At 40.5% G+C, this 26,577-nt stretch overlaps 4 protein-coding genes across 5 annotated transcripts; 2 read left to right on the top strand and 2 right to left on the bottom strand.

Annotated features, from left to right (window-relative positions):
* Positions 1–451: 451 nt before the first annotated feature.
* On the top strand, positions 452–4,377 carry LOC126632047 (stromal 70 kDa heat shock-related protein, chloroplastic-like). The gene is made up of 8 exons (XM_050302265.1): positions 452–1,095; positions 1,665–1,917; positions 2,044–2,123; positions 2,267–2,409; positions 2,541–2,639; positions 2,814–3,003; positions 3,163–3,561; positions 3,676–4,377. The coding sequence occupies exons 1-8, from the start codon at positions 583–585 to the stop codon at positions 4,084–4,086; spliced, it is 2,088 nt and encodes a 695-aa protein (XP_050158222.1). The 5' UTR covers positions 452–582; the 3' UTR covers positions 4,087–4,377.
* A 255-nt stretch (positions 4,378–4,632) lies between these two features.
* On the bottom strand, positions 4,633–5,773 carry LOC126631526 (uncharacterized). The gene is made up of 2 exons (XM_050301643.1): positions 5,578–5,773; positions 4,633–5,441 (listed from the first exon to the last, which is right to left on the bottom strand). Exons 1-2 carry the CDS (start codon positions 5,771–5,773, stop codon positions 4,633–4,635), a joined length of 1,005 nt encoding a protein of 334 aa, XP_050157600.1.
* A 1,686-nt stretch (positions 5,774–7,459) lies between these two features.
* LOC126632616 (autophagy protein 5-like) lies at positions 7,460–22,304 on the top strand. Of its 2 annotated transcripts, none has more exons than XM_050303061.1 (8): positions 7,460–7,878; positions 7,968–8,092; positions 8,449–8,515; positions 9,847–9,936; positions 10,137–10,224; positions 10,768–10,908; positions 19,954–20,088; positions 21,774–22,304. In XM_050303061.1, exons 1-8 carry the CDS (start codon positions 7,759–7,761, stop codon positions 22,112–22,114), a joined length of 1,107 nt encoding a protein of 368 aa, XP_050159018.1. In that variant the 5' UTR covers positions 7,460–7,758; the 3' UTR covers positions 22,115–22,304. The 2 variants fall into 2 exon arrangements, with proteins under 2 accessions (XP_050159018.1, XP_050159019.1); XM_050303062.1 differs by having other exon boundaries at positions 7,464–7,863.
* Positions 22,305–24,757: 2,453 nt separating this feature from the next.
* LOC126632618 (uncharacterized) lies at positions 24,758–25,665 on the bottom strand. The gene has a single exon (XM_050303064.1). The coding sequence runs from the start codon at positions 25,499–25,501 to the stop codon at positions 24,944–24,946; it is 558 nt and encodes a 185-aa protein (XP_050159021.1). The 5' UTR covers positions 25,502–25,665; the 3' UTR covers positions 24,758–24,943.
* Positions 25,666–26,577: the final 912 nt, after the last annotated feature.

Genomic DNA, 26,577 nt, shown 5'->3' with positions numbered 1-26,577 from the left:
GAGGTTCTCTCTTTCGGTACAACATATCCTTGGCCAAGAAAGAAAGGCACTGAAATTAAACGAAAATAGAAGGTGACAGAATCCAACTCTTTTTAAAAAAACTTTTGAAGTTTTTTTTTTTTTCTTTCAGGAAAGTGCTTTCAGTTCTTCAAAAAAGAAAGTGCTTTCAAAACAAACGAGTCCAAACAAATCTGAGAAGCGCATCGCGCCACACATACCTTGAAGTTGAGCCCACTTTACGCCTCCAAATAGTCGGTAGCGAAATGGCACCAAAAAACCACCTCGATTCTTCAACCGGGCAGTCCTTGAGCTAGCAATCCTACGGTCAGGAATCCTGCCCGCCAAACAAAACTTTCACGGGCAGTAGATCATTCCAGAACCCATCCACGTGGCATCACCTAACCCTCACTCTCTCTCTCTCTCTCCCGCGAAAAGAACCCTTCTTCTACTTCTCTTATCTCCTCACTTCACTTCGCCTCTCTCTCTCTCTTCGCTCTTCTCCTTCTCCCAATCCGCAGCGGAAGGATTAGGGTTTCTGTACACACAGAAAAAAACCCTAATTTCACCTGAAAGCTCTCACAAATGGCTTCCGCGCAAATCAATGTCCTCAGCACAGCGCCCAATTTCACAACCCCGAGGACGGCGTTTTTTGGCCAGGGACTGGGCAGGACGACGCCGTTGAAGGCGTTTGTGAGCCTTAGACCCAACGGCATCAGAAGGGTCGGACCGCTCCGGATAGTCAATGAGAAAGTAGTGGGAATCGATTTGGGGACGACGAACTCGGCCGTTGGGGCTATGGAGGGCGGAAAGCCCACCATAGTTACCAACGCTGAGGGTCAGAGAACGACGCCGTCCGTGGTGGCGTATACGAAAAACGGGGATAGGCTTGTTGGTCAGATTGCCAAACGACAGGCCGTCGTGAATCCGGAGAACACCTTTTTCTCGGTGAAGAGGTTCATTGGAAGGACTATGTCTGAGGTGGATGAGGAGTCGAAGCAGGTGTCGTACAAAGTTGTAAGGGATGCGAATGGGAATGTCAAGATCGACTGCCCTGCTATCGGGAAGCAGTTCGCTGCCGAAGAAATTTCAGCTCAGGTATAACTTTTTGCTGACATTTTGAGTTATTTTTTATTGCTTCTTTGTTTTTGGCAATGGGATGTTGAAAGTTTACAAATTTGAATGAGGGTGAAGTTCGTAGAGTAATTTGTGGTGTTATTATGTTTTAATTTTTTGATGTTATTTGTTGGAAGTCAATGGTGGTCGTACAATTGCACGGTGTTGTTTTACGGTTTTGGTGATGGGTGTTGCGAAATTTATCTACGGGTCTGTTCGGGCGACGGCAAAATGAAGGGAAATGAATAAGGTTAATGGTAATTTTGTTTTGGTGGTGGTTTGTGGAGATTGTAGAACTTGCATTGAAGGAAGCTTTTGAGTAGAATTAGACTCAACTGTGCTTCAGTGCTTAGAAAATTGCGTGAATAGATAACTGGATATGAAGATCCAATTTCAGTCTTAAGGAAACGATTTGTTATTGTCCTTTAAAAATCTTTACTTGTCCGAAGTGCACTATTTGTGTGATTCAGCTAACAGAGTTTGGTTAACTTTTAAAACCGATGTAGTGCTTTGATTGTCTTATTCTTTATCTCCTTTTATTGCTGGTGTAGGTGTTGAGGAAGCTTGTGGATGATGCTTCAAAGTTTTTGAATGATAAAGTTACTAAAGCCGTGGTCACTGTGCCTGCTTACTTCAATGATTCTCAAAGAACTGCTACAAAAGATGCTGGCCGCATTGCCGGGTTGGAAGTTCTTAGGATTATAAATGAACCTACTGCTGCTTCTTTAGCATACGGTTTTGACAGGAAGAACAGTGAAACTATCTTGGTATTTGACCTTGGAGGTGGTACTTTTGATGTCTCAGGTACATTGTATGTTATTGGGATATGTTCTCTAGTTATTACTTCCATACTCCATACAGATGTTGGTTTCCGTGTTTTGTTTGATCTATTTTATAAACTTTTTCTAACTTGCTCTCCTTCCATTACAGTACTTGAGGTTGGTGATGGTGTGTTTGAAGTGCTATCTACATCAGGAGATACACATTTGGGTGGTGATGATTTCGATAAGGTTAGGATTTTCTATTTCTTTTAATTTTTATTATGCCATGGCCATTCACTTGAATCCTTTTATATTAAAAAACTGTGTTTCCTTTGGGCTAAGTTTAGAGGCCTAAATAATGAGACAGTTCTGATAATGCTGCTATTTTGCAGAGGATTGTTGACTGGCTTGCTGCAGACTTCAAAAGTAATGAAGGAATAGACCTGTTGAAGGATAAACAGGCTCTTCAGCGGCTGACGGAGACAGCTGAGAAAGCCAAGATGGAGTTGTCATCTTTGACTCAAGCTAACATTAGGTATGTATGTTGCCAATATCTGAGAACCTTCATTAGTCCGAAGCATTTTTCAGCCATTGACTATTCTCTGTGATCATCTATCTGGGCTGTTTTCTAACAATGCTCTATTGCTGATGATTGTTTTGTTCCAGTCTGCCTTTCATTACTGCGACTGCTGATGGGCCGAAGCACATTGAGACAACCCTTACAAGGGCAAAGTTTGAGGAGTTGTGCTCAGATCTGCTTGACAGGTGTGAATTTTTGTTTCAACTTCAATGAGATTGCGGATATATGCATATTTGAATCTAGCTCCTTGTCTTACAATCATTTTGCAAATTTCAAGATATCGTCTTTGATGTCTAGGGTTGTAGAATGTTTTCTTGTTTCTATATATTTAGCTGTATAATTTTTGGTTGATATTTTAGGCTTAGAACACCGGTCGAAAACTCCTTGAGGGATGCAAAGCTTGCCTGGAAAGATATAGATGAGGTGATACTTGTTGGTGGTTCAACACGTATACCAGCTGTACAGGAACTTGTAAGGAAGGTGACAGGGAAGGAACCAAATGTTACAGTTAATCCTGATGAAGTTGTTGCCCTAGGAGCTGCAGTTCAGGTGGGTCTCTATGATTTCTTTCTACAGTGTGCTATGTCCATTGTTACGACAATTTTTGTGAAGTTATTGGTTATTTTTTATGTTTATTATTTTATATGGGACAGTTTCAGTTGTTATTGTCGTACTGACCTGTGATACCTTTTTTTTCCTTGATCCTAGGCTGGTGTATTAGCTGGAGATGTCAGTGACATTGTGCTTTTGGATGTGACACCACTGTCACTGGGTTTGGAGACCCTTGGTGGTGTCATGACTAAGATCATCCCAAGAAACACAACTCTACCTACCTCCAAGTCAGAGGTGTTTTCAACAGCCGCAGACGGGCAGACAAGTGTCGAGATTAATGTCCTTCAAGGGGAAAGAGAATTTGTTAGAGATAACAAGTCTCTTGGGAGCTTCCGGTTGGATGGTATACCTCCTGCTCCACGAGGGGTTCCTCAAATTGAAGTCAAGTTCGACATTGATGCCAGTGGTATTCTATCTGTCGCTGCTGTGGACAAGGGCACAGGAAAGAAGCAAGACATCACCATTACTGGTGCCAGTACCTTACCTAGTGACGAGGTTAGCTGACCAGCAAATTGTAAATTTGTCAGATTTGTGATATTAGATTTGGAACTACTTGTTTGTATTTTTAAGTCTTGAATTATATTGAGGGAAATGTCTGCAAATGTACAGGTGGAAAGGATGGTTAGTGAAGCCGAGAGGTTTGCACAGGAGGACAAGGAGAAGAGAGACGCCATCGACACAAAGAACCAGGCTGATTCTGTTGTCTACCAGACAGAGAAGCAACTGAAAGAGCTGGGAGACAAGGTTCCAGCTGAAGTTAAAGCAAAGGTCGAGGCAAAACTTGGAGAGCTCAAGGAGACAGTCTCAGGGGGTTCAACTCAAGCCATAAAAGATGCCATCGCTGCCCTTAACCAGGAAGTGATGCAGCTTGGCCAGTCACTTTACAACCAGCCCGGCACTCCTGGTGCTGGTGCAGGGCCAACTCCACCCGGTGCTGAAGCTGGTGGGCCTTCAGAATCATCATCCGGCAAGGGACCTGACGGAGATGTTATTGATGCAGATTTCACCGACAGCAAGTGAGCAGGACTGTTGGACAGAAGTTAAGTGCCATTCTTGCTTATTTTGTTCAGATTGAATGTGCGTGTAAGAATGATTTTGCTGGGATGGGATCGTGGTGTCGGGGGTTGCTGTGTCATTTTTGTTTTACGGAGAATGAGAAACAATGTCCTTTAGATGGCAAAGGACTAGTTAGTTGAAATTAATTAGGGGACTTGAGAAGAACGATAACAAAACAATAGGGCGATTAGATCCCTCGCAAATTGTTTAAGCATCGATTGATTTAAATGCAGATGAGCAGTAAAGTTGACTGAACCTATATATGTGTCTGTACTTGTTCCAGTATTGATACTTGTTGATAGATAGTTTCTCTTTTATCTTTGCAATATTTCTTTCATTCACACGAAAAAAGAACAGGCACCGTATATGCATTCAGCAGTAAAAACCAACACCAATAGTAACAAACCAACAGAGACTATCTGGGACTTCGAGGGAGGCTCTCGTCCCTGCTGATGTTCGTGTTACAAGCATTCAGGGCGGACAATTGTCACAATGTCCACATTTGCTGCTTCATCCACCACCGCAGCCGCCACCACTTAGTCTTAGTGATGATCTAGGACTATTATTTTTGCTACCAGTAGCGTAGTTGTAAGGAATCGAATTTTGGGCATGCCCAGTAGAAACAGCAGGGCCCATCAACGAGCCCCGTGCGCTCCCGGACTCAGACCTGACTGGCGACGAAGGAGGTGGTGTCCTAATCCCTAGGTGGTGTGCTCTTGCACCAAGCGAAGACTGGTACGCATGGTGGTGGTGGTTCTGGTGGTAATTAGGGTGATGGTGACGCCCTTGAGCATGGCCTTGATATGCACTGCAAATACTCGGCGAGCTGTGCACTTTATGCATTGGAGGCGTAAGCAAGAACCGGTGACCTCCCATGGTTATGTCACCCACAAGCGCGTGCTGTTCTGGGGATACTGATGTGGGCGATGAACACGCCGAAGATATGCTGAGGCTGCCCATGGGGCTACTTGCGATGATCATCGGGGCAGTCGGAGCATTCTGCTGCTGTTGCTGCAGCTGTTGGGGCTGCATTTTCGGTGGTGATCGAATGATTCCATTGACGGCGTCAATGTAACGCTGCTCCAGCATTTGGTGTTCCGACGACGGGGTTGGACTCTCGATCACCACTGGCTTGGACGGGAACAAGAATGTTCGCAGCTTCGGGCTCCCTTCGCTCTCTTGTCGATCATATTCGTCGAGCATGTGCTTTAGATCCTCGTCGCTTTTGACGGAGACCAAGGCGTCGAGATCTTCCGTGACTAGCTGGTATTTCAGCACCATCTCCCCATCAGACAATGTACTCACCTTTTTCATCAACTCTGTCACGTAGATAATGTAATGTTCTTAAAAAATTCGTAAATTTGTTAAAGCCGAGGAGGTTCCGAATTCAAATCTCATTGATGAAAGTTTGATACACCCTGAAATTCAAGAGGAATAGACTAACAAAATGTGCACCTGCGAACGTAATGCTGCGAGACAATGCGACGACGCGAGTCTCCCCTCCGACGTACTTGAGGTGGCTGTCGGCGGGCCTGGGTAGGATTCTGCCACCATGGCTGCACAAGAACTTGACCCTGTTTCTGGGGGAGGACGGCGCGTCACTATCACCACCGCAACTACCGCCACCATTACCGCCAATTTCACCCGCCATTTTTCATGTCAAATTATGTCATGTACGTATTGTTGTATTAACTGATCATATAAATTAGTTATAATGTAATAATCAACTCAGCGTTTCTGCAACTGCAACCCCCTCCCCTCGACCTTGAATCGCCGTCACGAAAAGCCCCCGGAATCTGCAACGACGGCAATCAATCAAAACATCAAAATCCGATTTCGAAAAAAAATACAATTATATTTGTTTGTTTGTTTTTTTTTATTAATTTAGAAATTTATATCATTTTTATTTTAAAAAAAGGTTTCTATATGCTTAATTGGAGCTTACTCTGTACGGAAGAGGGGAGGCGCAGTTGAAAGACAAAAGAGGGAAGAACAAGATTGAATTGGGGAGTGATATTTTTTGAACAATGAAAAGAAGAATCCAAAAATAGCGGGAGAGAGAGAGAAGCATGTTGTTGGGTTTCTCTTGAATGAGAGTTTCTACGGATTTCCCTAAATTTCTCTCTTTTGTACGAGAATAAAAATGACTTACATAGAACGAAAGCATTAATACTTTTAGTTTCATACACACATTTGTTTTCACTCACCGACCCACAAACATTTTGTATGTGGTCCGTTTTATTAGGGATTGGTTGTTCTTCTCGAAAATTATGACTTTTTGAATGTTACTATGCTAGGCCATCCATCCGTCTTATTTTCTCACTCATCTGTCTTATTTGTTTATCTATTAGAGCAAGTCCAGCCCTCTCTTTTAGGCTGGCCCAAAGCCTACAAAAATAGGCTGGCACCCAAAAAAACCCCCCCACCCCTAAAAATAGGCTAGCTCAAAGTCCAAGTCAGTTTGTAGGCCCGTCCAAAATGAGCTGAGGTAAGAACCGGCCTATCTGGCGTCATGCTGACGCCAGCATGATGTCAGTGGACAACACAAATTTTTTTGCGTTAGGCGCGTGGGAAACATGCACCCGAGGCGCACTAAAGGGGCGCAGGACATGGGCCATGTGGTTAAGCCTCGGTTGTTGGATTTCCAACAATAAAAATTTTTTGAAATTCAAACCCAACGGTTAGTGACGTGGCACAATCTGGACCGTTCGATTTTCAAATCAACGGTCTAGATTTTTCGATCAAAAAACTTCTAAAAAAAATAAATAAAATGTCAGAAATTAATTATATTTTTTATAAATAAAAAATGTCAGAAATTAAAAATAAAATTATTTTTTTTTAAATTATTTTATAATAATATTTTAATAAAATAGACTAGGTTATTTAGGTTTAGGGGTGGAGATGCATTTGGCCAATTACTATTCATTGTAGTCAATTACTATTTAAATGGACTTTGGACCAGCTCATTTTTTTAGGAATGGAATTGCTTTTAGATTTTATTGCTAGTTACTTTTTGTGTTTAGGGGCCAACAAAGGACCGTCTACTTGAAGAAAAAGTTAGTCGGACTCTTATGACGATATATTTTGATTAAATTAAATATAATATATATTAAATGGTTATGCCAATAGACTTGAGCTTAATCAAGTTGGCTAATATATACTCGAGCATTGCGCTCATCTCTCTACACCTAAGTTCGAAACTCCGTCCCAACAATACAGATGAAGTTTAGCGTAGAACCAACCAAAATAAAATAAAAAAATCACCAAGAGGATGTATGCGTGTCAACTAAACGGCATAAACCCACGAAACAATACGGCATCGTTCCATTTTTTTTTTATTGGTCAACATACGGCGTCGTTCTGGTATAAAGAAAAGAAATAGTTTCACATCGTCTTCTTCCTCGCGAAGACCTCTGCACCTCAACCAAGCGCTGCCGCCTTCTGCAATTGCGCACTGCACACGGCGCCAATTGAGGCTATAATCCGACCAAAACTACACCGTTTTGATTATATTTATTTCCTCCTCCTCTTCTTCTTTCATTCTCTCTGGAGCAGAACTCAGTCTCTCAGTTTCCACTGAACCAAAACGACACCGTTTGAGGGAGAGAGAGAATTGTGCCAAGGAAGAAAAGAAGAATGGATATGGAAGCACAGAGGTTTGTATGGGACGGAGCAATTCCTCTGCAGATTCATCTCCATGAATCCGACGTCGCCACTCTTCCTGCTCCCCCACCTGCCCTGGTACTAAACCTTTATGTACACACACGTCGCCAATCTTCCAAATTTCCGATTATGCCCCCGATTCCCCTCCTATTTTACTCTGATTGTTGCTCTTTCTGTAACAGATCTTAGCTCCTCGGATTGGATACCTGCCATTGTTGGCCTCACTTCTAAAACCTTACTTCAGCTCTGCACTCCCTCCTCGCTTAGACACCATTTGGTTCGAGTACAAAGGCTTGCCTTTGAAATGGTATGCACCGATTTCCTCTTTTTCTATACCCGAAAATTCGGTTTTGCTACAATGCTTAATTTGCTGGTTTTTGTGTATGGAACAAAGTGATGATCTTGATATGCCATTTGATTTTTTATGTTAGTGACTGTCAGTATAATTTGCACTAGATTTTTGGTTTTTCTCTAATTGTTGATGCCCTTTTGGTTCTTTATATGATCTCACATGCCCGTCTAATGTTTGCGGCGTGCAAGAAGTTTGTGTTTTGAAGTGACTGAGGGAGGAAAGAGTGAATTAATAGCGCTGGATGCTTTCATAAGTTGTTAGATTCGTGTTAGTTTTATTTGTTTTCGTAACGTTGCAAGAGCTTCTTGCAGGTATATACCAACAGGAGTTCTGTTTGATCTTCTATGTGCGGAACCAGAAAGACCTTGGAATCTCACGGTAAATATTTTTTCTTATTGATTTATCTTTTTTCATCGCTATGTTTAAAATTGATGAGCATGTCATTAGTTTCTGGGGAAATGTAGATAGAAACTTAGGAGGCAACTAGTCACAAAACAAAAATGGAGAATTATGAACAAAAATCCTACCCATGCTTGGTTCTCATATATGTAAAAAGGAGATGGCTGGCTATCAGAAATCACATTTGTGCACCAAGTTTATTTCAGAAATTATTCTTGGTAAATGATTTTGGACATGATGGAGCCATTGGTACCGAAATAGAATATATTAAGGCTGAACATTTTGGAGTCATTTATGTATTTTTTTTAACTCAATTAAAAATCGATAGATAAGAATTATCAATTATTCTCTTGTTTTGGTGGCTGTTGGGAAATCTAAAAAATTGGCTAGATGTGTTTTGCGGGACCAGTTTTAAAATTTCATAATGTAGTGGGAATGTGTTTGAACGAATTTGGGACCAAACCAATTGTAAAGCAAACCTGGAAAATTTTCGTTTCCATCACCTTCTTCTGCCAACATCAACACCATCAATGGTGCTACACTGCTACATGTTGCCACCATCATTGCGACTGTACCACTTTAATTTTCCCATTGCCGCCATCTCCATTGCTACACTGTTTCTGCCACTGGTATTTATCGTCACCACCACTAAGCACTGGCACTATTACTGTCATGCAACACCTTGTTGTTGCTGAAATCAGCAAGACTACGACCATGACACAACACTTATCCACCATGTTCTCAAAATTAATTAAACTAGACTCACAAGATGTTATTTATGTGATATGTAATCCTCTGACTTTTTTGTCTCAGTATTGTTCTAAGGGTTATAACTTAGCTTAAACAAACTAGTATAGCAAACAGCCTATCAGGTTAAATGGTCTAAACTAGATTATAGGATTCACATACTTTCCAACTATTATTTATTTGTTAAGGATAAGTTTGGTTGGACCATGTAAAATGTTTTACTTTTACGACAATATAATGGTGGGTGTCAATGGAACACGTATTTTTAGCATTCATTTTTTGACGTCTAAGTACACAACAACTTGAATAATGTTACGAATATTTTTGGATGATCTACCAATAAGGGTTTAGTCGAGTGGTCATTCCTGTGGTTTGCTCCCATGTGGGTCTACATTGATTTCTCTAGCCATTTGCATCCAAGTCTGTACAGTGGCTGTAGTGAATTTCTGGGTATCGACAAACAATATTTTCTGATGATCTTTTTATTAGTGTCTTGCTCCATCTCCTTTTCATATTATGTTTCACATTTGCAGATTAGAAGTGAATTCTGGATATTTGTGCAGGTGCATTTTAGAGGATATCCGGGGAACATATTGATTCCTTGTGATGATGACGATACTGTAAAGTGGAGCTTTATTAATTCTTTGAAAGAGGTCAGGGACTGTTTTGTTAGTTTCATATTGTCTTTTTATAAAACTGTTTATTTCCCTGCCATATTATTATATTTGACTCAATTTGTTTTTACTGTTTAGTTTGGGATCTAGTGACAAAGTGACAATTTTTCATTGGAAAGTCTTGTATGACAATGTAGATGTCCTTAAAACATTTCTAATGATATTTGTTACATCTGCAGGCTGCATATATAATCAATGGAAACTGTAAGAATGTGATGAACATGTCTCAACCAGATCAGGTGGAGCTCTGGCGTTCAGTCTTAAATGGTATACCTGCTAATTGCTGATGATTAGGATTTAGGAGTTATCTGCGACATTTTTTTGGGTTCCTTCTCCTAAAAAGTACTCCATAGCCAGTGTCAAATTTACCCATATTTTAGTTAAGTTGAACAAGTATAGGTGATTACCCATCTATTAAAATCTTATAAGATCTACATATACTTGTGATAGTATAAGAAAATTTCTATAAAATTTTGTAAAAAATGTTATCTATAATCAAACACTTTATATAGGGATACTCTTTATCACTATCATTTTGTTGAGAATATCCCACATTGGAGATGGAAGTTTTGCAGTAAGTGCCTAATAGATCTGCCACCTCTCCACCCATTGGTTTTGGGATCGATGCTTGCATTCAGACTTTTATATATGCACATAGTTCTTAAGGTCATATTCTGCTAATACGTCTTCTCTCCCTTTTCTTCAACTGATTTGGGTCTTAATTGTCTGATTTCTAATTTTTTGCTGTGGCTGTGCCTTTTATGAATGAGCCTTCTTAGCTTAATGACTTCCTCCAAACATTTTTTGTAGGTAATTTGGAAGCCTACTTCCGGGTATCTTCTAAACTTAAGCTTGGAACAGTTGGGGAAGAATGGGCAGCAAAGAATTTATGCACTCCAAAATCCAGACCAAATATGGGTGAAACTGATGTTTCTGGACAAGTGAAGGCAGGTTAGCGAAGATTTAATGTTCTAGCTTGTCTTCATGATTAGTGTGCTCACATTTTCCAGGGCAATGAGACCCAGGGGAAACTCTATAATCTGGAATTTCTAAACAAACTGCATACAGAGCCTGTTAAGAGAGTATTTGTACTATACTACAACCTAGCATGCTAGCCCTTAATTAATTAAATTACTATTTAATCTTAGCTCTCCAAGATACTAAAAAACTCACATAACTGCCACCTGGACTGTTTAAAAAGACTAAGAGCATAACTATCATCTACTACAACAACAACAACAACAACAACAAAGCCTTTTCCCACTAAGTGGGGTCGGCTTTTTTTTTTTTTTTTTTTTTTTTTTTTTTTTTTTTTTTTTTTATGAATCCTAGAACGCCATTGCGCTCGGTTTTGTGTCATGCCCTCCGTTAGATCCAAGTACTCTAAGTCTTTTCTTAGAGTCTCTTCCAAAGTTTTCCTAGGTCTTCCTCTACCCCTTCGGCCCTGAACCTCTGTCCCGTAGTCACATCTTCGAACCGGAGCGTCAGTCGGCCTTCTTTGCACATGTCCAAATCACCAGAGCCGATTTTCTCTCATCTTTCCTACAATTTCGGCTACTCCTACTTTACCTCGGATATCCTCATTCCCAATCTTATCCTTTCTCGTGTGCCCACACATCCCACGAAGCATCCTCATCTCCGCTACACCCATTTTGTGTACGTGTTGATGCTTCACCACCCAACATTCTCTGCCATACAACATCGCTGGCCTTATTGCCGTCCTATAAAATTTTCCCTTGAGCTTCAGTGGCCTACGACGGTCACACAACACGCCGGATGCACTCTTTCCATCCAGCTCGTATTCTATGGTTGAGATCTCCATCTAATTCTCCGTTCTCTTGCAAGATAGATCCTAGGTAACGAAAACGGTCGCTTTTTGTGATCTTCGCTAGATTGCTCCGGTCATTAGTGTGGATAAGTATATAAATGGATAGAGATAGGAAAGCAAACACAAGATGTACGTGGTTCACCCAGATTGGCTACGCCCACGGAATAGAAAAGTTCTCATTAATTGTGAAGGGTTTACACAAGTACATAGGTTCAAGCTCTCCTTTAGTGAGTACGAGTGAATGATTTAGTACAAATGACATTAGGAAATATTGTGGGATAATGATCTCGTAATCACGAAACTTCTAAGTATCGGAGTGTGGTGTCGTCTTGACTTGCCTTATCTGTCTCATAGGTAGATGTGGCATCTTCTCTGGAAGTACTCTTCCTCCATCCAGGGGTGGTATCTTTAACTGGTGGAGATGCACAAGGTAATGTATCAATTTCACTTGAAGCTTACTTGTAGTTTCAGGCTTGGTCAAGCGCGATACAAACCATGTAGTAGGAGTCCCCCAAGTCGCCGAGCTAGGGGGTCTGCTGAAAGAGGTGACAGACAAGGTAAGCAATCAGAGCTCCGACTGATTGTTCACCTTCTCCCCATCTTGCAGCAGCATGAAGGATAAAGAGAAGAAAAATGAGAAGAGATGATATGAGATACTTTTGCTTTTGAAGAAGTAACTTTCCACAGGCTTATTCTTGAACTGAGCTGGAGGGTTTTCTGGTTTCCTCCAGAGTATAAGGCCGACTGAAGAATTTGAGGGTCAAAACAAGTCCATCAAATCTAGAGTACGTTCCACCCTGTTGATATGGGATACTTTTGCTTTTGACAGAGTAATGGATGTATCGGCACGTGTGCTGTTACGCTTGTCTCCACATGCTTCCTTGTATCCTTCGCACTTGCCCTATCTGTTCCTCAAGCAGATGCGGAATCTTCCCTGGAAACATAAGATGATGAAGATGAGTACTCGAGAGCAATGCCAGGTAAGTAATCAGGTAAGGGGTTCCAGGCAGTCAGTTCCTGGCTGGAAGCTTGATTCCAAGTGCTGACTGATTGCTCTCTTTCTCCTTGTCTTGCAGGTAAAAACAAGGCCAAAAGAAAAAACAGGGAAAAAGCATGATATGGGATACTCTTGCTTTTAACCCTGATGATATGAGATATTCTTGCTCTAGTATAGCTTGTTTGCAAAGGTATTATCGGGGGGAAAGAAAGCTGAATATTTCGAAAGGCTTTGTTGGGAGTGCCCTCTCAGATATGATGAAGGGTTGAGCATTTTTGCAGGTCTGCCTGTCCGTTGGGGATGGAGGTCGACATATATAGGAGTCTCCCTAACAAGTAGTAATGCTATTCCTTTACCCTGCTTGGTCATAGCACGGTAGTGGGAGCTGCCAGTTTCACATGTTTTAACTCTGTCAGAGCACTTTGAAAAAGTGGTATGTGGTATCTGGCTCTCGAGATTCGGAGAACGATGCCTCTTCGATTTTTGAGAAAGCAATCATGCTGGGGGTCTGACTCTCGAGATTCGGAGAGCAGTGTCTCTTCGATTTTTGAGGAAGTAATCATGTTGGGAGTCTGGCTCTCGAGATTCGGAAGGCGGTGCCTCTTCGATTTTGGAGCAAGCAATCTTGTTGGGAGTGTTGTCTCGAATGTGAGTAAAGGTTGGACATGTTTGCTAGTCTACCTTGCCACGAAGCACAAAGGTTGACACACAGGGACTTTCCAATTATCCAGCAATGGTACTGTTCCTTTACCCTCTCTTCGATTTTGAGAAAGTAGTCATGTTGGAAGTCTGGCTCTCGAGATTCGGAGGACGGTGCCTCTTCGATTTTGGAGCAAGCAATCTTGTTGGGACTGTTTGCTCGAATGTGAGTAAAGGTTGGGCATGTTTGCTAGTCTACCTTGCCACGAAGCACAGAGGTTGACACATAGGGACTTTCCAATTATCCAGCAGTGGTACTGTTCCTTTACCCTTGTGGGTAATAATATGGTAGCTAGACCTTCAAAATTTATGTGTCTAAACTTTGTTAGTGCTGTTTCTTTGCTATTCTTTTACCTTTCTTGGTCAGAGCGATGTAGTGGGAGCTGCAAGCTTCACGTGCTCAACTTTGGCAGAGAACTTTGGCAAAGTGATCTGTGGTACCCATGAGTTATTGTTGCGTGTGGGAAGTGGGTGATTGAACAGTAAGATTCATGTGCTTTCTACTTCACCAGAAGTCTTCGACAAAATGCCCATAATTTCTGCAAAGCTGAGTGTGCGTGTGACAGGTGCTGACAAGGCTAGAAAAGTAGGTGCCTCTTCGATTTCTGAGATCGGCCCTCGTGGTCTCTGAGCAGCCCAGCTTTTGAGAAAGCGAGCGCTCTTCGATTGATTCGGAGAACGGTGCCTCACCGATTTTTGAGAAAGCAATCATGCTGGGGGTCTGGCTCTCGAGATTCGGGGAGCAGTGTCTCTTCGATTTTTGAGAAAGTAATCATGTTGGGAGAGTGGCTCTCGAGATTCGGAGGGCGGTGCCTCTTCGATTTTGGAGCAAGCAATCTTGTTGGGAGTGTTTTCTCGAATGTGAGTAAAGGTTGGGCATGTTTGCTAGTCTACCTTGCCACGAAGCACAGAGGTTGACACACAGGGACTTTCCAATTATCCAGCAATGGTACTGTTCCTTTACCCTCTCTTCGATTTTTAAGAAAGTAGTCATGTTGGGAGTCTGGCTCTTTAGATTCGGAGGATGGTGCCTCTTCGATTTTGGAGCAAGCAATCTTATTGGGAGTGTTTTCTCGAATGTGAGTAAAGGTTGGGTATGTTTGCTAGTCTACCTTGCCACGAAGCACAGAGGTTGACAAACATGGACTTTCCAATTATCCAGCAGTGGTACTGTTCCTTTACCCTTGTGGGTAATAATATGGTAGCTAGACCTTCAAAATTTATGGGTCTAAACTTTGTTAGTGCTGTTTCTTTGCTATTCTTTTACCCTTCTTGGTCAGAGCGATGTAGTGGGAGCTGCAAGCTTCACGTGCTCAACTTTGGCAGAGAACTTTGGCAAAGTTATCTGTGGTACCCATGAGCTATTGTTGCGTGTGGGAAGTGGGTGATTGAACAGTAAGATTCATGTGTTTTCTACTTCCCCAGAAGTCTTTGACAGAATGCCCATAATTTCCGCAAAGCTGAGTGTGCGTGTGACAGGTGCTGACAAGGCTGGAAAAGTAGGTGCCTCTTCGATTTCTGAGATCGGCCCTCGTGGTCTCTAGGGAGCCCAGCTTTTGAGAAAGCGAGCGCCTCTTCGATTTCTGAGATCGGCCTTCGTGGTCTTTGAGCAGCCCAACTTTTGAGAAAGCAAACGGCTCTTCGATTTCTGAGATCAACCCTCGTGATCTCTAAGCAGCCCAACTTTTGAGAAAGCAAACGCCTCTTCGATTTCTAAGCAGGCGCCTCTTTGATTTCTGAAGCTCCGTCGAGTGCAGATTTTTATAGAGGCTGGCATTAAGTTCCAAAGCACACTTGAATCTCCACCAGTAGAAGCTTCATTCTTGCACTTCTAGGATCTTGATTTGTCCGACCTCTTCTCTCTTCAACACCTTTGAAAATGTCTGGCCCCTCCGACCGTCGTTTTGACTTGAACCTTGTTGAAGAGGCAGCCCCGCCTTCTCCAGACAACATATGGCGCCCATCCTTCGTCTCCCCAACTGGTCCTCTTACCGTTGGGGATTCCGTGATGAAGAATGATATGACCGCTGCGGTGGTGGCCAGGAACCTTCTCACTCCCAAAGATAACAGACTACTTTCCAAACGGTCTGATGAGTTAGCTGTTAAGGATTCGCTGGCTCTCAGTGTTCAGTGTGCAGGTTCTGTGTCTAATATGGCCCAACGCCTATTTGCTCGAACCCGCCAAGTTGAATCATTGGCGGCTGAAGTGATGAGTCTCAAACAGGAGATTAGAGGGCTCAAGCATGAGAATAAACAGTTGCACCGGCTCGCACATGACTATGCTACAAACATGAAGAGGAAGCTTGACCAGATGAAGGAAACTGATGGTCAGGTTTTACTTGATCATCAGAGATTTGTGGGTTTGTTCCAAAGGCATTTATTGCCTTCGTCTTCTGGAGCTGTACCGCGTAATGAAGCTCCAAATGATCAACCTCTGATGCCTCCTCCTTCTAGGGTTCTGTCCAGTACTGAGGCTCCAAATGATCCCCCTCCGGTGCCTTCTCTTTCTGGGGCTCTACCGACTGCTGAGACTTCTCCTAAGCAACCTTTGTGAAGGCTCCCTCTTGTGTGTTTATTTTGACTCATGTATATGTACATATTTGTAGCTTATCGGGGATATCAATAAATAAGTTTTCCTTCATTTCAACGTATTGTGTTAAATACACCAAAGCCTTCTTCGCTAAGTTCTTTGAATTTTCTTTTGTTGAAGCTTGTATGTTGAAGCTTTCTGAGTGGAGCATGTAGGTTGGGGTAGTGTTCCCTTAATTTCCCGAGTGAGGAAAACTTCTTGGTTGGAGACTTGGAAAATCCAAGTCACTGAGTGGGATCGGCTATATGAATCTTAGAACGCCATTGTGCTCGATCCTGTGTCATGTCCTTCGTTAGATCCAAGTACTCTAAGTCTTTTCTTAGAGTCTCTTCCAAAGTTTTCCTAGGTCTTCCTCTACCCCTTCGGCCCTGAACCTCTGTCCCATAGTCGCATCTTCTAATCGGAGCGTCAGTAGGCCTTCTTTGCACATGTCCAAACCACCGTAACCGATTTTCTCTCATCTTTCCTTCAATTTCGGCTACTCCTACTTTACCCCGGATATCCTCATTCCTAATCTTATCCTTTCTCGTGTGCCCACACATCCAACGAAGCATCCTCATCTCCGCTACACCCATTTTGTGTACGTGTTGATGTTTCACCGCCCAACATTCTGTGCCATACAGCATCGCCGGCCTTATTGCCGTCCTATAAAATTTTCCCTTGAGCTTCAGTGGCATACGGCGGTCACACAACACGCCGGATGCACTCTTCCACTTCATCCATCCAGCTTGTATTCTATGGTTGAGATCTCCATCTAATTCTCCGTTCTTTTGCAAGATAGATCCTAGGTAACGAAAACGGTCGCTCTTTGGTATTTCTTGATCTCCGATCCTCACCCCTAACTCGTTTTGGCCTCCATTTGCACTGAACTTGCACTCCATATATTCTGTCTTTGATCGGCTTAGGCGAAGACCTTTAGATTCCAACACTTCTCTCCAAAGGTTAAGCTTTGCATTTACCCCTTCCTGAGTTTCATCTATCAACACTATATCGTCTGCGAAAAGCATACACCAAGGAATATCATCTTGAATATGTCCTGTTAACTCATCCATTACCAACGCAAAAAGGTAAGGACTTAAGGATGAGCCTTGATGTAATCCTACAGTTATGGGAAAGCTTTCGGTTTGTCCTTCATGAGTTCTTACGGCAGTCTTTGCTCCTTCATACATATCCTTTATAGCTTGGATATATGCTACTCGTACTCCTTTCTTCTCTAAAATCCTCCAAAGAATGTCTCTTGGGACCCTATCATACGCTTTTTCCAAATCTATAAAGACCATGTGTAAATCCTTTTTCCCATCTCTATATCTTTCCATCAATCTTCGTAAGAGATAGATTGCCTCCATGGTTGAGCGCCCTGGCATGAACCCGAATTGGTTGTCCGAAACCCGTGTCTCTTGCCTCAATCTATGCTCAATGACTCTCTCCCAGAGCTTCATTGTATGACTCATTAGCTTAATACCCCTATAGTTCATGCAATTTTGTACGTCGCCCTTATTCTTGTAGATAGGCACCAAAGTGCTCGTTCGCCACTCATTTGGCATCTTCTTCGTTTTCAAAATCCTATTGAAAAGGTCAGTGAGCCATGTTATACCTGTCTCTCCCAAAACGTTCCACACTTCGATTGGTATATCGTCTGGGCCTATTGCTTTTCTATGCTTCATCTTCTTCAAAGCTACAACCACTTCTTCCTTCCGGATTCGACGATAAAAGGAGTAGTTTCTACACTCTTCTGAGTTACTCAACTCCCCTAAAGAAGCACTCATTTCATGTCCTTCATTGAAAAGATTATGAAAATAACCTCTCCATCTGTCTTTAACCGCGTTCTCTGTAGCAAGAACCTTTCCATCCTCATCCTTGATGCACCTCACTTGGTTTAGGTCCCTTGTCTTCTTTTCCCTTGCTCTAGCTAGTTTATAGATATCCAACTCTCCTTCTTTGGTATCTAGTCGTTTATACATATCGTCGTAAGCCGCTAACTTAGCTTCTCTGACAGCTTTCTTCGCCTCTTGCTTCGCTTTTCTATACCTTTCACCATTTTCATCGGTCCTCTCCTTGTATAAGGCTTTACAACATTCCTTCTTAGCCTTCACCTTTGTTTGTACCTCCTCATTCCACCACCAAGATTCCTTTTGGTGTGGGGCAAAGCCCTTGGACTCTCCTAATACCTCTTTTGCTACTTTTCGGATACAACTAGCCATGGAATCCCACATTTGGCTAGCTTCCCCCTCTCTATCCCACACACATTGGGTGATTACCTTCTCTTTGAAAATGGCTTGTTTTTCTTCTTTTAGATTCCACCATCTAGTTCTTGGGCACTTCCAAGTCTTGTTCTTTTGTCTTACTCTTTTGATATGTACATCCATCACCAACAAGCGATGTTGATTAGCCACGCTCTCTCCTGGTATAACTTTGCAATCCTTACAAGTTATACGATCCCCTTTCCTCATTAGAAGAAAATCTATTTGTGTTTTTGACGACCCACTCTTGTAGGTGATCACATGTTCTTCTCTCTTCTTAAAGAAGGTGTTGGCTAAGAAGAGATCATATGCCATTGCAAAATCCAAGATAGCTTCCCCATCCTCGTTTCTCTCCCCAAAACCATGGCCACCATGAAAACCTCCATAGTTGCCTGTCTCCCTGCCCACGTGTCCATTTAAATCTCCTCCTATAAATAACTTCTCCGTCTGAGCAATTCCTTGCACCAAGTCTCCAAGATCTTCCCAAAATTTCTCCTTCGAACTCGTATCCAACCCTACTTGAGGTGCGTACGCACTAATCACATTGATAAGTTCTTGTCCTATTACAATCTTGATTGCCATGATTCTATCTCCTACCCTCTTGATATCTACAACATCTTGTACCAAGGTCTTGTCCACGATGATGCCAACACCGTTTCTCGTTCTATTTGTGCCCGAATACCAAAGTTTAAACCCTGAGTTTTCTAGATCCTTTGCCTTACTACCAACCCACTTAGTTTCTTGTAGGCACATAATATTTATCCTTCTCCTCACCATAACTTCCACTACTTCCATAGATTTTCCCGTTAAGGTTCCTATATTCCACGTTCCTAAACGCATTTTGCTCTCTTGAACTCTACCCTTCTGTCCTAGCTTCTTCACCCTCCCCCGTCTAATAGGATCAAAGTACTTCTTTTGTGTGTCCCGGGTAAAGTTGATAGGAGCATATGCTCCCAAACAACTTTGAGTGGAGTCGTTCGAAAAGAAGTTTCTATGGCCCCCTTGCTCATTTAACACTGCATCCGGGTGCCGATGGAGATACAGCGACCCTTGCTCACTTATCACTGTGCTCGGGCCACACAGCGCGCCACTTACGGGTGACGCCCTAGCTTTAGCGCGATTTTGTTCTGGATTCATTTTCATAAGGATTCGACGTGATCATGGAGTGTAACTGAATAAAATATAAATTTCAAACTAGATAGATAAATACAAGGAAATAACCATGACAAAAAAGTAACAAGAACCAAAGCCATGTTGGCTTGCAGGCCCACTTGGCCCTGAAGGCCTCCTAGTTGCTTCTGCATCACTGACCAAGTTTAGTAGATTATCTGGGACTGAGAGCAGTACTGAAACATTGTTCTGGGTTTTGGAGCAATTCTGGCTCCTAGTTGTTGCCTAGAAGGGGTTGCAAATTTGCAGTACATATTAAGAACTGCGAAAAGGGTGTACGTCTTAGTGTTATTCAAGTATAGACCTAAAGTAGATATAGAGGTTGTAACCCTTTACCCTGAATTTATCTGACAGTCCTTGTTAAAATTGAAAGAAAAATCCTTGAAAGAGCTTCCTACATTTGAAATTGAATTGAAATTATATAGGTACACATTTATTGTTGTAATTAATTTTCAAATGATTGAATTCTTAGGTCGAGTTCCAGTTCGCTTACATGTTTGGAGTGTCAGTGAGGATTTTGATGATTTAGAAGATGCACCTCAGATTGATAGCTGGGACAAAGTCTCTTACATTAACCGGCCTGTTGAAATACCAGGAGGAGAAGGAGGTGAGGCGGCTCTTATTTCTCATAAACCTTCCTCAGGAATATGTGCATGTAGTAAATTCAAGTTTCTTTATTTCCCTTTTCATTTTACAGTAAATTTATGGAAAGTATTTTTAGAATCAAGACAAAGTAGACTTGGCTGCCTGTTAATATGGTCAGTGTAGATACAAAGAACGTCTTTCATTTACTTTCTTGTCGAATGCATTAAAATTTGTACTGAAGTTACATGGACCGTAGTTCCTTCCACCATACACCATGACTGTTTCTGGTTTGGAATTGCTTTCCACATCTTATATTCTTAGTTTTCCTGTCTGTACTTTTGGGTAAGCTGGTAGGGTTTATCCGACGTTTGATTGCTATACCTGTCATGATCTGTCATTTAAGCCTTTTACCTCCACCATTATTAAAACAAAAAGAAAGCCTTACCCCACTAAGGCCCCGTTTGGGATTGAGGTGATTTTAAAAAAAGCCACTGTGAAAAAAAGCTGAAGGTCATTTTTGTGTTTGGTAAACTGAAAAAAAAGGCTTATTTTGGAAGCTGCTGTGAGAATAAGCTGAAAATCAAAGGAAAAGCTGAAGCTGCTATTTGCTGCTTTGAAAAAAAGCCAGTTTTTTCAAAGCACACGGAGCTACAGTGCTCCTTTAATGAAAAGACACACTATCATCCTGCTTTTTTTTCCAAAAGCACTTTCACAAAAAAGTTTACCAAACACTCTACTGGCTTTATTTCACAGCCGCTTATTCTCACAGCACAGTCGCTTATTCTCACAGCAGCTTTTTTTCAAAGCACAGCAATACCAAACCAGCCCTAAGTGGGGGCCGATTGTACGAATCTTAGGACGCCATTGCTTTCGGTTTTGCGCCAAGTCTTCCATTAGCTCCAAGTACTCCATGTCTTTTCTTAAAGTCTCTTTCCAAGTCTTCCTAGGTCTTCGTCTACCCATTCAGCCCTAAGCCTCTGTCTCATAATTGTATTTAAAAATAATATCGGAATAACTGATAAAGAAAGGATTTCTCGGCGGTTTTGTAATACTGCTTTTTTTTATTTGAAGGACTTTATATGTGTTTTATGCTTTTTTTTTTTTTTTGGTATAAGATTATATTTTCTAGTTAAGAAACTCCAGGGAGGAAATATATATATTTTTTTTCTGGCACAATCTTCCTGGCTACTGCAGCTGCATAGTTCCTATTTTCGGTTGCTTGCTTAGTTCTTCAATTGAATTAGTTATTTATTTTTGGTTGCTTGCTTAGTTCTTCAATTGAATTAGTTATTTATTCGAACGAGTGAATGTCGGTCATGTGGCTTATTATTTTGGTGAAATTGATGTTGTCTGTTAGATTTAGGAGTATGAGATCTGAGGACAGTGAAATGCATGTGCGCATGTTAAACAGACAGACAAACATCAGATCTCGTTTTCTATTTTTGTTTTATGCTTGACCCAAAGCTGGTTCTTGAATCCCCACCAGGCCTCTGGAAGTCGGCAGACTTAATGACCAGGATGTCCGAACAGGAACCGTTGTCGTGTCTCACATAAGTGAATGCATTATTATATCAGTTCAAGGTGTAAATGTATTGGCGGCCTTGTCAAGTTATCGATTAAATTAGCACCGCTGAGCATGTCGGATAGATCATGTTAGGGTTTATAATCTCTTAAGTTTTGACTGAGTTCATCGATCTTGCACTACAGGTAGATGCTTCACTCTAAATGATGCAATCAAGAGCCTTTTGCCAGAGTATTTTCCTGACAAATCCTTGATCAATGAAGAATCACCGACGGTAGCTGAAGAGGATGAACAAAAGGTTTCCGCTGAAGATGCGAGGGCCGAAGAGGAAGTAGAAAAGTCAGGTGAACAAACAGAGTCTTGCAACCAGTTTGTTGATGCCGAAATCAAGCTAGTCCGTATCCAAGGTATTGAGCCGAAATTGGAGATACCGTTCTCTTGGGTCGCAAACAACCTGCTGAACCCCGAGCACTTTCTTCATATCTGTGTGTATTTGAAAGTACCACAAGTTAGTACCATGTCATAGGCAGGTTGCGTTTGGAATCATAAAACACAAGGGGAAGGGAGGGATCTTCCATTGGCGACTTTGAAAGGCATTTAACTGTATAGAAGTGTACAGAAGATTAATTGTCAATATATCTTCATCATCCACTTGATTTTTCTACGATTTTATTTTCCATAATAGAAGAAATTAAAAAGCTAGGGGTTTTTTGATCGATAGCGCGTACCATTGAGTGGTTTGGAAAATTAATAGCTAGATCTTGCATATAAGGATCTAATGAATTTTTACGATGGATGGATTTTGCATCTGGTTATTTATTTTATTTAGATTTTAGCTCGTGTTTTTTCCTTCATATTCTCTTGATCTGCGATGCTATCATTTAGCTAACGGGACTAGTGTGGGGTCGGACGTGACCAACGTACCTGAGTCTCAATCGTTGTGAGAATATCGTGGATGGCGCGATTCAAGTACCCCACCTGGTCCAATAACATCATTACACATTCCTAATATATTTTGACCGAAGGTATTCAATCATCGATTTTTTCTTTTGCATTCATTAACCCAACAATTAAACCTTCATTAAAATATTAAAAAAAATTAGACACGTAATAACATCAATGATTGAAAGGATGAGAAGGTCCAAACAAGGCAAGATGCAAATATTACTATTTCCAATTTCCACGTTGGAAATACATGAATGTCACTTTAACTCAAGGTAGAGTGCTCTACTGCAATTTGCCACCTAACAAAATTTTGAATCACCTTTTCACCTTGACCAAAAAATATAAAAAATTATAATGTGCCAGCTTCATCCTTTTCTTTTTCATCAAAGAATTGTATGTGCTTAATACGTGATTCTTCGAAATGAATATTTATATCAGAAGAAATTAGAGCAATGGTTCTTGAATTTTAAGACAATTGAAGTTTTGGTCTCTGAATTAAGAATTCGTGAGTACATGTCCTTGAACTTGTTATAGTGTGGAGCAATGATCATTTTCGCTAACTACGTTTGAACTTACATCCAACATAAAGGGTTCAAATGGGACAAAAATGGATCGAAGTTTAAACAGAGTTAGCCAAAATAATTGTTGCTCCATACGATTACAAGTTAAAAAATCAACAATCACAAATTTTTAATTCAGTGACTAAACCTCTAATTGAGCAAAAATTCAAGGACCATTGCTCCAGCTATCTCTTGTGTCTCCGACTTTAAAATACTCTTTTTGTTTAAGGAAAAGTAATGCTACACTTGCCACATTTTTCATATTACATTTGTATCATCTCTCAAATAGAGGTAAGAGCTATCAATACATATGAGTATCATCTCTATTAAAAATACGGTACAAATATGATATAAAAAATATGATAAGAGTATCATTTTTGTTTAAATAATCACGTACGACTTTATGAACAAATTTTTAAACGAGGAAATAGACAAAGTCAAGTTGTTAATTGCACAGTTGCAACAAAATATTATATGAATTCACAAATTGACACAATTTATTTTTCAGCTGGCAAATTGCAACATCACTTAAAGTTGACATTGATCTAATGTTTTCCAAACACATAAAGGTGAAAAGGCTGTTGAGTAATGTGATCCCTACCTCATGCTCATGCAATGAATGCATCAGACTATCAGTATTATTTTATTTAATGTGAATGTGAGAGTTTTAGAATCTCATAAACGTCAATACAACAAGATATTATTCATGTTTTTATGTCTTTTACTTTTTGTTTGCATGTTTTCATTCTATCGAAGAAAACATTCAATTTAATGACATGATTATTATCTTTGTATCTCTTGTAGTGAAGAAGTTTAAGGGAGGATATGCTACACCATTTCAAGATCAGGGTATATACCGCAAAGTCTTTTTGAAAACTTATAAAGAGGGTCTTAGCTATTTCTTTGGTTTTTACAAATTGCCCACTATGAGAGATTGTTGTCAGCAAGACTCAAATTTAAATCTTAGTCTAGTAAAGAGGACAATTCTTACCAACTCAACTAACCCGTAAATCTTTTGAGTGGTCGTTTGCTTTCTCTGTCCTCACTATACATCTCTCATTATTTTGGGTTTGAGTCAAAAGCCTCAAGGGCCACCTCACTCGTTATGTAATAAGAGAGGGCAATGATTTTCACATATCTATTTTGTCACTTCTTCTATTGCACACCTCTACTCATTTTTAATCGCTTAGTCTCTTTTGATTCTTCAATTCAATAAAAAATAAAAATTAAACGGAGATGTGCAGGAAATAAAAAAGATAAGTGAAAATGACTTTCAAATATGAGATTGTAAATAATTGGAAGCATCATCTCAGATGTTGCTCGAAACAACATTGTGTAGTTCTTTTTCGATGGAAACATTTTGTACATTGGATCTTCTTATATATGGTACAATGAAAGTAAATGGATGAAGTTCATGAGAGTTAAGATAACAAGGTTTGTTTGAAACTACTTTTAAAATTATTGAAAATGCTTTTAGAAAAAATATTTTTGGATTTCAAAGGGCTTCCTGGAATAAGCACTAGTTATATACTTCTTCTATGAAGCAATTGTTTTTTATTTCATAATTCACGTTTTTTCTAAAAATTAATTTCAAATATTTTCACAAAAAATCGTGTTCAATCGTTATAAAAGAACTTCCAAATAAGCCATAACATAGATGATAATTTGTGAATATATCTCAATTCTCATTGGTCAACCAAAATTAAGATACAGAATTCAGTGCATAAGTGGGAGTGTATCTGTCTGCTCCTACAGGTAGTAAAAAACTGCATATTATATGAAATTTCACTCTTTGACCAAAAAACAAATAAATTTTACACATGGAACAATAAAATCTACGAGCTAGCTAGCTACATTCCAAAAAAGCGCTTACATACTTTAAGGATCTTGCCTCCCTTGTGCTTTTTCTTGATAGATCTTGTTGCTTGATGATCTTCATCTTCATCTTCCTCATCACCATCAATGGAAGATGTCATGAAAGTTGTAGTTGCAGACTGGTCATGGATCCTGCAATACCTCTCTGACACAGAAGAAGATCTTTTCATGGATGAGAATGCTCCTTTCACTGCTGATTGAAACCCTAACCCTAAACCACCAGATGAAGCAGCAGCAGAAGAAGAAGAGACTGAGCTATTCCTCTTCAGCACCACGTGAGTGCCAAACCTCTCTCCACCATTGCCTTTGATCTGACCATCTTCCTCAGAAGAATCATGGGTTGTGTTGTTTTTCTTCTCCTGCTGCAGATCGAGATTGGTTTTTTCTTGAACTTTTGAGGAGGTGGGGTTTTCTGGGGTAGATATCTGCGTTTCGGCAAATGATTGGAGATCTGAAAAGTCTATGGATCTTGAGTTTTGGGAGCGACGACTACTACTAGTACCCATGGTTTTAATCTTGGAATATCCACCCATTTTTGTGTGTTTGAAAGTGGAGCTAGTGAGGAGTGGAGGAAGACGGTAATTTGCAGTAGGTATATATAAAGACAAAGGAACGGAAGCATGGAAGGTACAAGGGATGGGGTGTAGAAGGTGAGAAGAAAGTGGTGGAGGGAGACAAGTTGTGGATGAGAGACCATGTAAGTTGAAAATTTAGACAGGTCGGTAGATTTTTAACCGGTTGGAATTTTGGAGTGCAGTGCAGAATGCAGATAAAAAAGTGAAACGTACATTTCAGATTTGGAAACATATGCAGGTAGGGTATGAGTCATGACTGTAGAAAAATGGTTCGATTTTATATTTTTCTTTTTTGAGAAGTTGGTGAGATGATCAGATCTCACCCTTTCTTTTTAAAACTTGTTTTCTTTATTGTTTTAAGCTCATTGACCTTTTGCTTGGCGGATTTGCCAGGCAACACACAAACCATTAAACCAATACAAGTTATGTTAAATTTAGCTCCTGATGTTAACTAATAATAATAATAATAATAATAATAATAATAATATAATTATATGCACACTATTATTTATGAAAACTACTACGGGCTGGTTTAGTATTGCTGTACTTTAAAAAAAAACTATTTCTGCTGTGCGGTGAGAATAAGCTCATTTTTTATGCTTCACGTTTTCAGCTTTTTTTCACCCAAAATTGTGAAGCTGTTTTAAGTGTTTACTAAACACCTTTTTTAGCTCAGCTTTTTTTTATACCCATTTTTTATAAAAACACATCAATACCAAACCAATACTACGTAGCTTATATCATTTGTCACATTATTTATTGTGCACATTTTTAAGGGACTTGATAACCAAGGAATTGGATTCCCTCCGGATCCATATATACTGAGTCTGCTGAGTAGGCGATCTAGGTCATTGAAATTTGATTCAACGGCTACAATTATTATAACTTTTAGAGGGTCCCTGTTTGTAGTCGTTGGATCAATTTTCAAAGGATGAGGATTCTCTACCCTCCTAATCTTTCTACCCTTCCATACCCTTCTATTTGAACGGTTACGGTTAAGTCACGTCAACATCTTATATTGATTTTTTATAAAG

The sequence above is a fragment of the Malus sylvestris genome, chromosome 8, assembly GCF_916048215.2.
Source record: "Malus sylvestris chromosome 8, drMalSylv7.2, whole genome shotgun sequence".
NCBI classification, from domain to species: domain Eukaryota; kingdom Viridiplantae; phylum Streptophyta; class Magnoliopsida; order Rosales; family Rosaceae; genus Malus; species Malus sylvestris.
Note: the sequence above shows the minus strand (reverse complement) of the source record. Positions and strands in the feature narration are given on the sequence as shown.

What these genes read in the sequence shown, in the direction of transcription:
- LOC126632047 (XM_050302265.1), top strand. Translation starts at nt 583, where the DNA reads ATGGCTTCCGCGCAAATCAATGTCCTCAGCACAGCGCCCAATTTCACA. An exon ending in TGGTACTTTTGATGTCTCAG is followed by an intron (nt 1,918 to 2,043) that starts GTACATTGTATG and finishes CTTCCATTACAG; the next exon opens with TACTTGAGGTTGGTGATGGT. An exon ending in TTGACTCAAGCTAACATTAG is followed by an intron (nt 2,410 to 2,540) that starts GTATGTATGTTG and finishes GTTTTGTTCCAG; the next exon opens with TCTGCCTTTCATTACTGCGA.
- LOC126631526 (XM_050301643.1), bottom strand. Translation starts at nt 5,773, where the DNA reads ATGGCGGGTGAAATTGGCGGTAATGGTGGCGGTAGTTGCGGTGGTGAT. An exon ending in TCGCAGCATTACGTTCGCAG is followed by an intron (nt 5,442 to 5,577) that starts GTGCACATTTTG and finishes TCTACGTGACAG; the next exon opens with AGTTGATGAAAAAGGTGAGT.
- LOC126632616 (XM_050303061.1), top strand. Translation starts at nt 7,759, where the DNA reads ATGGATATGGAAGCACAGAGGTTTGTATGGGACGGAGCAATTCCTCTG. An exon ending in CCCTGGTACTAAACCTTTAT is followed by an intron (nt 7,879 to 7,967) that starts GTACACACACGT and finishes TTTCTGTAACAG; the next exon opens with ATCTTAGCTCCTCGGATTGG. An exon ending in AAAGACCTTGGAATCTCACG is followed by an intron (nt 8,516 to 9,846) that starts GTAAATATTTTT and finishes ATATTTGTGCAG; the next exon opens with GTGCATTTTAGAGGATATCC.
- LOC126632618 (XM_050303064.1), bottom strand. Translation starts at nt 25,501, where the DNA reads ATGGGTGGATATTCCAAGATTAAAACCATGGGTACTAGTAGTAGTCGT.